General features: G+C 42.0%; 1 protein-coding gene across 1 annotated transcript; it reads right to left on the bottom strand.

The window, feature by feature from the left end:
* Positions 1-4,848: 4,848 nt before the first annotated feature.
* On the bottom strand, positions 4,849-12,935 carry LOC135770357 (C3a anaphylatoxin chemotactic receptor-like). The gene is made up of 2 exons (XM_065280061.1): positions 12,871-12,935; positions 4,849-5,912 (listed from the first exon to the last, which is right to left on the bottom strand). Exons 1-2 carry the CDS (start codon positions 12,872-12,874, stop codon positions 4,936-4,938), a joined length of 981 nt encoding a protein of 326 aa, XP_065136133.1. The 5' UTR covers positions 12,875-12,935; the 3' UTR covers positions 4,849-4,935.
* Positions 12,936-13,084: the final 149 nt, after the last annotated feature.

Raw genomic sequence — 13,084 nt, 5'->3', positions numbered from 1 at the left:
TCAGGGCATTAAAACCTATTAGAAATTAATTTGAATAGATTCCAGTTGTGGGGCGCACTTGAGCATGACTAGTGAGTCGAAGTGTCCTCGACAGCTCCCGCGTAAATCTATTAAAATTATACATTTTGGACCTCGTAACCGTTCAAATTTAGTTGGAAATACACATTACGTGACTTTATTACTGTATGAGTGGATGAATGCCTCCCAAATCAGCCAAACAACAAAGGGGAAAACCACAACACAAGGCGACTCAACCTCTTCAGCTAGCGCTAGCGCAGAAACAGGTGATGCTAGCAACATGGACGCGCTGGCAAACGCAGTTACCTCTGTGCAAGCCTCTATCGACTCATTTCAGGAGGAGAACCGGGCGTCTATTGCTACATGCGATCCTGAGTGTGTTTGGCCAACCAATTACCAGACATGGGGAATTTTGACTTGGTGACTTGGACTCGAGTCGACTTGAGTCGCTATTTTTATGACTTGTGACTTGACTTGACAAAAAATAAAATACTTAAACTTGACTCGGACTTGGAAGTTAAAGACTCGGGACTTGACTTGACTTGAGACATGATGACTTGAATGACTTGAGTGTTAATCACATCATGTTTTCAGTTTGAATATAAAATATATAAATATTTTAAAAAATAAAATAAAGTTGACCCAGCTGGAGCGCAGGCTGAGAAGGGCGTTGTCATGACTGAATCACGACACTATCATCAGTCATGCCCTCGCGTACCTTACGCACACCACGCCCACTTAGATCAGATATCAACATGTCAGCCGGAGGGGTACGTAGGTTTATCGCTTTCGGCTTCAACAAGATGGCAAAAGACGAATAGTGCATTGCAAGACATGCAACATTAAAATCACGGGCAGCCAGACGACAACCTTGAATTTCGTCTGTCATTTAAAGAGCCATTCTGCCCAGTAAGTGCTTGTCAATTTGTTAATATCTGGTTAGTTGGTAGTTAGCTAATGTAATAATAGCTAAAGTAGCCATTAACCCTCATCATACCGTGCTGGGGACAAATGTGGGCAAAATTATTATTATTTTAAATACTTCCCTTGATCTGAGTGGTACGAGACTTGGCTACTTTTTTTAAGTTTGCCACTTGAACACACACACACACAGAAAAATGACTGGATTCTACAATGTTAGGAGCGATTCACATTCAAGTTCGTTATTTCAAATGTAGGCGCGCGAACGGAAGAGATTACAATTTTGTTTGATTCCATGATGTATTACTAAACATGAGTATTTACAATGCAAATCCAAATTATTGTAATTTACTGATAGTTACTTACTGTCTATTTTGTCTTTTCACTTTATTAAGACCAGATTCTGCAGGTAAAATTACAATAATAAGGTGACTTGACTTGGACTTGACTTGACCTACAACAGGACCTGACTTGACTTGACATAGCCTGTGACTCGACTTGACTTGACTTGCCCAAGAAAAAAAATACTTGGGACTTACTTGAGACTTGAAGGTTCAGACTTGAGACTTACACATGTGTGACTTGGTCCCATCTCTGCCAATTACTGATGTGGAGGACGAGCTGAATGAGTTTGATAAAAGATTGAGCTATGTGGAAACTTCCCAAACTTAGCTGGTTAAACAGAACGATGCTCTGAGGGAGAAGGTGGCGTATTTGGATAACTACTCTAGACGGCAAATATACGCATTGTGGGGATATCAGAAAATGTGGAGGGTCCACGACCAACAAGAATGACTGGATTGTTTGCACAGACTTATATGGTCTTGTTACAGACTGAGAAGAGCGATCCCAGAAGAGTGTTAGTATTGCTTTTTTACAGGAAACCCACCTTCAAAATCGAGACCAGTCTAAAATTCACAAACAGTGGGTGGGGCAAACGGTTCATTCACGATTTAACTGTTAAAGTAGAGGAGTAGCTATATTCATACATAAAAAGATTCCTTTCATTGTATCAAACACTATTTAAGATCCAAACAGCAGATATGTGATGGTTGTGGGAGAGCTATGTCAACTTCGCTTAGTGTTGGTCAATATTTATTGCCCAAACTTTGGTGATGATAGGTTTTTTTTTTTAAAGATGCTAAGCTCTATCCCTAATCTGGATAGTTATCACCTGATTATGGCTGGGGATTACAATCTTGTGGTGGACTCTGTCTGGGATCGCTCTTCTCAGTCTGTAACAAGACCATATAAGTCTGTGCAAACAATCCAGTCGTTCATAGATATACATAAACTTATAGATCCATGGAGAATAAAAAATCCCGCTAAAAGGGAGTACTCATATTATTCTAATGTGCACAAATTGTTTTCTAGGATATATATATTTTTTTGTTGACCCATATTTGCTTAATGTTATTACAGATTGTAAATATGATCCAATCATTATTTCTGATCATTATTTCAGGTCAGTATTAAGATAGCTCTTCCGACTCAGAGGACAAAACGGACATGACATTTTTGAAGACTTTGTGAAGTTCATTGCAGAACAAATAGATTTCTTTCTGCAGGTGAATGGGACTGATGGCGTCTCAGCCTCAACAATCTGGGAGACACTTAAAGCATATCTCAGGGGACAGATTATTTCTTGCTCTGCCTATATTAGGAAAATGAAGTATAAGAATATTGAGGAGCTATCTTCAGAAATTAAGGCTCTGGACGGACTCATATCTGGTTCTCCGACTCCTGATTTGAATAAGAAGAGAGTAGGCTTACAAATTGAAATTGATCTCTTGACTACCTCCCAAGCGGAGAGGCTCATCTTTAAATCCCATAGTAGATTCTATGAAGAGGGGGACAAACCTTCCAAATTACTTGCTAATCAACTCCACCAAAAAAGGCGTCTCGTATTATTTCGCAAATTATGTTGCCTGATTGTTCTTTGACAGAGGACCATCAGGCTATTAACAATTGATTTAAAGAGTTCTACTCTAAATTATATTCCTCATCCTCAGACTCAATACCGGATCACCACTAATATGACGCTTTTTTCTCTAATCAAAACATTCCGACAATTGACCCTGACTCTAAAGAATACTTGGAATAGAATCTCACATTGGAAGAAATCAATAACACAATAATGTCCCTTTGGAGTGGAAAAGCCCCTGGCCCGGATGGGTTTCCAACTGATTTTTATAAAAAATTTAAAGATAAACTTGCCCCTCTTCTTCTCTTAGTCTATACAGAAGCTCTGGAGAATAACATTCTTCCACGTACGCTCCTCCAGGCATCTATTACGCTATTACTAAAGAAAAATAAGGACCCTCGAGATTGCTCATCCTATAGACCAATCAGCTTGACAAATTGTGACGATAAAGTGCTCTCAAAGGTCATTGCACTTCGGCTTGAAACGATTCTTCCTCAGGTCATTTCAGAGGACCAGACTGGGTTTATCCAGGGCAGACAATCCTATTTTAATCTGAGACGATTGTTTAACATTATCTATACTGAATCCAGAACTCCATCCCCAGAGGCAGTAATATCGCTCGATGCCGAAAAGGCGTTTGATCGGGTTGAGTGGGGCTAACTTTTTCATACACTTGGCAGGTTTGGTTTTGCTATTTTCATTACCTTACCAACTGCAACCGCCTCAGTTTATACCAACGGTATCTCGTCTGAGTATTTTCCTCTTCACAGAGGGACAAAACAAGGGGATCCAGTTAGTCAACTGCTTTTCGTTTTAGCTATAGAGCAACTTGCCATAGCTCTTAAATGCAATAATAATATACAAGGCATCTCACGTGTTGGCCTAACTCACACTATATCGCTGTATGCAGATGACTTGTTACTATATGTCACCAACCCCATCACAATTACCCCTGAAATCCTTAAAACCCTGCAAGAATTTTGTAACATATAAACTAAATTTTAATAAAAGCGAAAACTGTATAAATAAAATAAACAGTTTTGTATTAATAACAATACAACACAATGGTTGTGCATAAAAAAGATAAACATTCATTGAGGTAAACTTTAACCTACGTAAGAAAGGGCCTTTTTACACCTGGTCACTTCATGTGTTTTCTCTGATCGGATAGCTATCTGATTTCTTAAAACAGTTCCATTTACATTTGGCCACATAAATGCGTCTTGGCAAAACGAATATGAATCTGATCTTTTACCCCCGCCCAAAATGCAAATACACTATTTATTACTCCGCCTTAAAAAACTTAAGATGACGTTTACGCAACAATATGCAGCACTTACTGTATGTTGTACTGAATGTTGGGCAGGGGACGCGCGTCTCCTTGCTCGGCATGAGCTGAAGCTCGCAGTACAGCGCAGCAGGAGAGTGACAGCGCGATGATTTAATGCAGGTCCATGACGGGAAAAGCATTCACAAAACTCTCTCTTAACGTTATATTTCTTTGTTTGATATCATTTGAATTTGTCATTAGACTCTTTTATTGATTCTAGGAAGCTTTTTTACCCGCTGTCATCTCTCCATAAAGCAATAGGCGTGTCAGCTTTGTGTGTTTGGCGCTCTTCCAGCTTACTTGCGAGTGACGTGCTGACGTTTGGGAGGAGTAAAGCGCGACTTATGTGGTTTCATCAACCAGATGCATTTACACTTCTCTGAAATGCGTCCCAGACCACCTCCTGAAGTGGTTTGAGCGATCGGATTTAAATCCGTCTCGAAATCGTTTCAGAGGGCATTTACACCTGGTCTTTTTACGATCAGATAGCTATCCGATCAGAGAAAACGCATGAAGTGACCAGGTGTAAAAAGCCCCAAAATGTAGATTGATTCTTCACTTCCTCTTCATCGATACATTGAGCTGTTGGCAAGAGTTTGGAGTGAGACTTTTTTGTTTGTCTGAACACAGGAAAATGGAGGAGTACTTGAGAAATCTTTATTTCCAAATTACAAATTTATGTCCCCAATCATCTAAAGACTGAAGCTCAAAATTGTTTTGTTCTCTTGCTGTCAGCAAAGGATCAGATGGTTGTTTTTTCTGTCTGTACATTTACTACCTGCTGACATTGAGAGTTGTGAGGAAGTGGAGTTGATCTTAAACTCAGATGCTCTTCTGTAAAAGCCCCCTCAAACACCAGCAGGAGAGACTTTTTAAGTTTCTTCTTATACTCATCACACATGAACACATAGAGAATGGGGTTCAGACAACTGTTAAGATAAGCCAGACAGTTTACAAAAGGATATGCAGTCTTAAGTTTCTCTCTGGCACTGTCACTCCAGTTATACTTCACAGCACTTATGAAACACAAACTGAGAACATGAAGAGGAAACCAGCATATGAAAAAAGCCAAAATCACAGATATGATCCGGTAAGGACGAAGCTGTTTTCCTATTTTGAGACGTTTTACCCGCACACCAATAGCTATGTAGGAAGATGCAATGATTATAAAGGGAATTACAAATCCAACAATGAGCCTGAATGTGTACTGAGGCATATAGACATTGCTATAATTTTCTTTGTTATGTACATACTCAGCAATGCCAATAGGGAAGCTGCAGCAGATGGATAAAATCCACACAAATACACTGATGATCTTGGCTTTGACTAAAGTTCGTTTGTTCTGAACCCAAACAACAAACCATGTGCACAGACATCGATCCACACTGATAACTGTCAGAAAGAAAACACTTGCAAACATATTTAGTGCATAAATAAAATTCATACATGCACTGATGTGTTTGTTCAAGGGTAAACTACTGTCAAAGGCAACAACAATTTCGTAAACCAAGATTGTAATTAAGAGAAAATCTGCAATCGCCAAGTTGAGAAACCAAATGGAGTTGACTGTCCTCTTCATTTTGTAGCCAGTCACAAAGATGACAAGTCCATTTCCAATGCCTCCTACGACTAAGATGACGAAATATATGCATATCCCGAAGATTTTATTGTTTGGTAAGTTTCCTTTGGTCTGATCTTGAGGTCCCAAAGTTGTGCCAACTGCAAAAAGAAAAGATAACTCAACAATGTTGATGATGGTACTTTTCAGTCAGTATATATTACCTTATTCTTTTTTACAATTTCGCATTTTTGTAATCAATGTCAGATAAAGCATATTTGGCGTGCTGTCCAAGGGCAGGGCTCCGAGCTCAGAATTTTAAACCCAGAGTACTCCCCCCTCTTTAACTGGGATAGATGTACCAGCAGAGAGTAAAGCGACGAGGTGGAGTAGAGATCAGTGGTGTAGTGGTGCCTGGAGAAGTGGGTATACTCTTAAATTTGCCCCCAATTTTTTTAAAGCGTCCCAGCAATAGATAAATGCCCTTTGTTATAAAAGGCATGTAAATAGTCTTGCAAGTAGATTACCACAAAATGAGCTATAGTAGTATTTTCACATTGTCACTTAATTTCTGATGCTTGACTTCTTAGAGTAAGGATCATTATGAAATTAAAGCCACAAAGAGGTGCAGATTTTTCGGAAAATATGCCTACTGGCTCACAGACCATAGGAATAGACAACTAATTATGAATTGTGAGTATACTTTTAGTCTGTTCACACATAAAAAATTTCACTATTAACAGTTATATTTTTGGGCGGGAGGTTGTGTAGTTGGTTAGTCTCACAATATACAATTTATGCAAAATCTACAGTACATTTGATCATAAAATGCATAAATACACTAGTCAACATTTGAACTGGATCATCAAAATTGTCATAAAACAAGAAACAGGTATTGTTTAAAACTCTTGTAAAACACGTAAGTCTGCTATTATTCAATGTTATCATCAATGGAATTTCATGACTCTTCACTTTTAATGTCCAGACATGATTGTTTATCACAAGGTGTAAAATGGCTCATCCAGGGACGGACTGGGGCTAAAAAACAGCCCTGGACTTTTTCCCAAATAGGCCCATCATCCGGCCATTCGCCCCTAGCCGTGCACAACAGACACAAGGATGTCCTGATACTATGCCACAATACTGTCAGAATATTAGACAAGGATATTTAATATTTTGTCCATGTCATATTAAACTTTGATGTATAATAAGGCTGTGAAATAATGAAAATAGCTAGGCCTATTAATTTTGTCTGTACAGCTTTCACAAACAACCACCAGGTCTTTGCCAATTCCACAATACTAAACACATATGAAAGACAAGGAAAAACTGTACTCTGATGGAAGACAGACAGAAAGTGCAAGCTAGGATTTTTTTGTTAAACTAATATTTGGTCAATTATTTAGCCCCCTTTCTTATTAGCACTTTTAGAGTGGTTGCAATGCATGCCTGATATTTACCCGTTTAATTCAATACTTTAGTCTTCATTGTAGCAGAAAATGTGAGCTCACTACAACCTCTCATATACAATAAAGTCAATGAAAGAAATGAAAACCAATGCAATACGATTAATGTCCACCCACAGACTGTTTTTAAACGGGGTTGGATAAATATTTTTTGCTTTGATGTGTGTGATTTTGGTTAGATGACAGTTGTAGGTTACAGTTTGACAAGAGTTTACAGTTAGACAAAAGCAAAATGTTTTGTTTTATTGCGACTGTATACAAATCTAAGCAAACACTTTGCCGTTTGAATTTTGTCCCATATGAACAAAATGACAGAGTATGTATTGTTTTTATGTTTCCACTGTTCAATCGCGCCCGCGCCTCTCTCTCTCTCTCACACACACACACACACACACACGCGCGTGCGCACACACTCACATCACGTCTTTCTCTAACACTAGTTGCGCATTACGTTAATTTTCACGCGAGTTTTATTTATTTTTATATCGTGTATATTATATTATAATGTCACGTGTCCTGCTACTACTGGCACTTAGCTCTTGCTGATGTAAAGTTAACTCGGTCTGTCCCTCATCATGACCAGGCTGTGGATGCTCAGGCTCGCAAACATAGACGCTCGCGAATTCCGGGAATCCGTGGACCAATCACGACTAGTAGGCCGACTCTTCTCCCTCGTTTTTTTTACACGTAGCAGCATATAAGTGATCGTATTAGTGCCTCTGCTGTTGGCTGTTCATATTTATTAGACTTTTTTTGCCATCGGCCGGGCGACGGCCCTCCGTTGAACGGCCGTTCTGGACTTTTCCAGAACGCACAGATTGCCAATCCGTCCCTGGGCTCATCACACATTCGTGAAGACAAGAGTGTACCAAAAATCTGTGATTCAACTGAAGTCACGCTGGACTAGAAATGCCTCTTTAACATTACCACCTGCAGTACAGCCGTGTGGTGCCTTTGGAGTGCCTTAATAAGCCAGCACAATAGTTATAATGGTGAAGCACTGGACACTGTACTGTACTGCAGTCAGCGCTTGAAGCTGAACTCAAAAACAGGAAAGAATGCTTTTTCAGTTCAACAAAACAAGATGTTACTACCCATCTTACAGCATATCAAAAATCTAAGTTCATACTGTAAAACAAACTTAATTTGCATGGTTTAACAAATGCGACAAACAAGGTATGAACAGCATATGTTTTGCATTGAGACAACCAGTCAGTAGGCAGTGTTACCACCTCTGACATTGATCATAGCCTCACATGCCTCTGCATGCTTGAAATCAGGTTTTGAGATATTCTGTTGAGGGATGGTTTGCCATTCCTCCAGCAACGCTGTTCACAACTTCACATGGGTTCCTGGAGGGACCTGGCGTGCTTGCACTCTTGACTGTAACTGCTCCCAAGTGTGTTCAATGGGGTTCATGTTGGGTGATCGGGCTGGCCACTTCATTCTTGAGATGCCCTCCTCCTCCAAGAACTCCGTCACCACCCTTGCTCGATGTGGGCAGGCATTGTCACCCATAAGCATGAAATCTGGCCACATTGCACCAGCATATGGTCTCACAACTGGTCTCAGGATTTCATCCCTATACATTTGGCCAGTCAGGCTGCCATTTTTGATGATGACAAGTCCTTCCACCCATGGAAATACCTCCCCAAACCATGACTGATGACCCACCAGAACTGTCATGCTGTACAACATTTTGTGGCAAATTCCTCTCCCCAAGGTGACGCCAGACCCTCCTACGCCTACATATGCCACTTCACGTTGAGTCATGCCTCCATGCAGCATCCCTGTTCAGGTCAGAATCCTGCAATCTCACTAAACATGGATTTTCAATGCTTTCTGACCTCAAGTGAAGCTTACAGAGCCTTAAACAATCACCAGTTCCCAATAACAGACACCTGTGATGGGTCAACTGGTACCTAATGACAAACAATCATGTCTAGAGACTATCAAAAGCTGTGATGGATGATGTTTCATTAATGACATGACTGTCAGAATCCTGCCGGATCCTGTTGGTATTTAGATCTAGTTAGCATGGCAGGGTTCTGACAGTACATATGTTCTATGTGGGAAATGTGTGGTTGTAGTATTGGTTTATTCCGACCACGCATTTCCCGGGTCTCGTCACTTTTTCCCCGATCCCTTACTCGTGATTATTTTCAGGTGTATGTAATTTACTTTCTCCCTATTTAAGAGTCCTTGTGTTTGTTGTCCAGTGCACGTTCGTCTTGTCCCATGCTTGTTTCCTGCCTTGTTTGATGCCTTGTCTCATGCCCTGTCGGTTCCTGTAAGTTTGTATTATATCCTAGTTTAGATCTGTTTTGTGTTTGATAAGTTTAATGTTAGTTTTGTCAAGCTTAGTGTTAGTTAGCGTCGTGTTTTCCCTGTCTTGTTTTGCCCCCTCGTGGGTTTTGTTTTCCTGTTTCCCCTCATGTTTAATAAATTCCTTTTGTGGTAAACGTCCGCATCTGGGTTCGTGTTCTGTGTTCCCCAAATTCCTGACAGAACGAACGTGCCATAAAAGAACCCAGCGGACATGTTCACCGGTACTCGCCTGGCGAGACGGGGAAAGGGTTGCCGCCCCGCATACGAGTCGGGTTACGAGTTTTTTGACCCGCTCGTATGCGGACCCGAGGTCAACACCAGGCGGAACCCAAACCGAACCGCCGAACCCCATCGACTCTCGTCCATCCGAGAGGGAAGGACCGTTGGGATGTGGGGGTTCGGCGACCCTGAACTCTCTCCTCTGGCTCCAGAGAGCCGCTCCCCACCTCTGTCCCTTCGAGGGAAGCGTGAGCGGAGGATCTCCTGGGAGTCTTCGTCCGGGGGTCCTCCTCCGACTTAAGAGTTCCACCACACCCTTTATCTGCTCCGCGACCCCGAAGGAAGAACAGGAGGAAGGGGGAGATTGTTCAGCCACCAGAACGCCCTGAGCCGTCGCCGCAGCCGCCGACGCAGTCGCCAGAGCGCACAGAGCCGCCGACGCGAGCGCCCAGAGCCGTCGACGCGACCGCCAGAGCGCCCAGAGCCGTCGACGCGACCGCCAGAGCGCCCAGAGCCGTCGACGCGACCGCCAGAGCGCCCAGAGCCGTCGACGCGACCGCCAGAGCGCCCAGAGCCGTCGACGCGACCGCCAGAGCGCCCAGAGCCGTCGACGCGACCGCCAGAGCGCCCAGAGCCGTCGACGCGACCGCCAGAGCGCCCAGAGCCGCCGACGCAGTCGCCAGAGCGCCCAGAGCCGCCGACGCAGTCGCCAGAGCGCCCAGAGCCGCCGACGCAGTCGCCAGAGCGCCCAGAGCCGTGTACTCAGACGTCGGCGCAACCCCAGCCGTGTGCGCAGCCAGCGCAACCCCAGCCGTGTGCGCAGCCAGCGCAACCCCAGCCGTGTGCGCAGCCAGCGCAACCCCAGCCGTGGGCCCAGCCAGCGCAACCCCAGCCGTGGGCCCAGCCAGCACCACCTCAGCCAGGTTTTGCCGATCTCGGCCAGAACTTTCCTTGGACTCACCCGAAGTCCACTCAGACTCTTTTCCCACCCTCCCACCCTGGACCACCCCCTATGAACTCTTGTGTTCCCCCACCCCCCCTCCCTTGTTTATTATTTTTATTATCCCACCCTAATCCTTTTGTCATTTTTGCCTGTTTGCCCTTAATGTTATTTGTTATGTTTTCTTGGATGTTCTCTGTCTGTCAGTCGGTCTTGTCCGTGTTTAGTGTTCCCCCTTGAGGGCGTCTTGTAGCCGCCTTCGGAGGGGGGCGTACTGTCAGAATCCTGCCGGATCCTGTTGGTATTTAGATCTAGTTAGCATGGCAGGGTTCTGACAGTACATATGTTCTATGTGGGAAATGTGTGGTTGTAGTATTGGTTTATTCCGACCACGCATTTCCCGGGTCTCGTCACTTTTTCCCCGATCCCTTACTCGTGATTATTTTCAGGTATGTAATTTACTTTCTCCCTATTTAAGAGTCCTTGTGTTTGTTGTCCAGTGCACGTTCGTCTTGTCCCATGCTTGTTTCCTGCCTTGTTTGATGCCTTGTCTCATGCCCTGTCGGTTCCTGTAAGTTTGTATTATACCCTAGTTTAGATCTGTTTTGTGTTTGATAAGTTTAATGTTAGTTTTGTCAAGCTTAGTGTTAGTTAGCGTCGTGTTTTCCCTGTCTTGTTTTGCCCCCTCGTGGGTTTTGTTTTCCTGTTTCCCCTCATGTTTAATAAATTCCTTTTGTGGTAAACGTCCGCATCTGGGTTCGTGTTCTGTGTTCCCCAAATTCCTGACAATGACTAATAACAGACTAACATGTTATGCATGAATTGTGTTTGACAACTTTTATAAAATGTTTTGATCCACTTTAAATGTTGACTAATGTACATATTTATGTATGTGTGTGCGTAAATGCATAATAAGCAACATATAATGGATTTATTTCATATACAGTATACATTTTACTATATCCATATTACATTCTGAAAAAATGCTGGGTTATTTTCAAACCAGCATTGGGTCAAAAATGTTTCAGCCCGTTTGGCTCTATTCAGTGCTAACTAGTCTTAACACACTTACAATCTTTAAAACAAAATTAATTTGCTACATTATAGGAGGAAAACATACAACTACACTCTTAAAAATGAAGGCGCTTCATGATGCTGTAGGAGAACCTTTAACATCTGAAGAGCCTTTCTGTTTCTTTTAGGTTAAAGGGGGGGTTTAATGGTATTTCAAGCATTCTGACTTATTAACACAGTTATAGAGTTGTTTCCTCATGCTAAATGTAGGCAAAGTGTCAAAAATGCAGTTGGGCGTGTTTCAGAGTATTTCTGTGCCGAATGCACTTCGCCAGGGTTCGTACAAGTTTCGGCTAATTTTTTTCGATTACGGTTCTAACTGACGTTTCAGGGGTTTTCGATACGTATCACTTCTTTATATGGGCTTCCGCCGGAAAACTTCCCCTGGAAAACCCCGCCCAGCCGTCAGTCAGCGGGAGACGCTAGAGCTTGCTAACAGCTTATCACGCCACTCAGCTTTGTTTAATTTCAAAAGTCAACAATGGCACAACAAGAAGTGTGTTTTTGGATGTAAGGAGAAGACATCCAGCCTTATGGAAACAATGGATATAGTTTATTATCCGGATTAGCAGCGGAGTTTTGCGTGTGTGTGTTTGATGCGGTGGATTTTCATGACGAGTTACACGCGGTAAGTAAGACTTCTGTATTATGTTGGAAATAGGCGCGTGTATATTATATAAATGACACGAACATGTAGTGAATCATAAGTTAAAACAGTGTTGTATAGTGTTGCATGACTCGTACTCGCTCCTCCCGTGTTATAACTCCTCCTTCTTCATTTTTTCGTACGTTATCGGAAAGATTCGGTAAAGCTAATCTTTCTTTTATAAATCTGATTAAACTAAAGACTCTTCAGAGATATAAAGGATGTCATACTACTCCATAGGTACTCCAGATTAATATCAGAAATGCAGAAACAGCGTGTGTTACGTGAGCTTTAAAATTTTTTTTAGATAACAATAAAAAGGTATGAAAGAAATGGTTCTTTAAAGAACCTTTAACAAAAAATAGTTTTATTCTATGGCATCACTGTGAAGAACCTTTCAAGCACCTTTAGTTTTAAGAGTGTATAGCACACATGTAAATTCTTACCCATTTTCTTTGTCTTTATTTTCTCTCTTCTGTCTTCAGGTAATGTACAGATAGATGTTGTCAAAGCCCACAGCAATGTCTCTGTATAATAATTTTTTTTGCTGGTTTCCTCTTATGCAAACAGGAGTTTTAGGGGCGGAGTGATGATTTTATAGGAAGATAAATGTTGCTGTAAAAATCTATTTCCAAATCATCTTCAACAACAGACAACATT

Source organism: Paramisgurnus dabryanus, chromosome 8 (assembly GCF_030506205.2).
Source record: "Paramisgurnus dabryanus chromosome 8, PD_genome_1.1, whole genome shotgun sequence".
Lineage (NCBI taxonomy): Eukaryota > Metazoa > Chordata > Actinopteri > Cypriniformes > Cobitidae > Paramisgurnus > Paramisgurnus dabryanus.
This window is presented reverse-complemented; position numbering and strand designations above follow the sequence as displayed.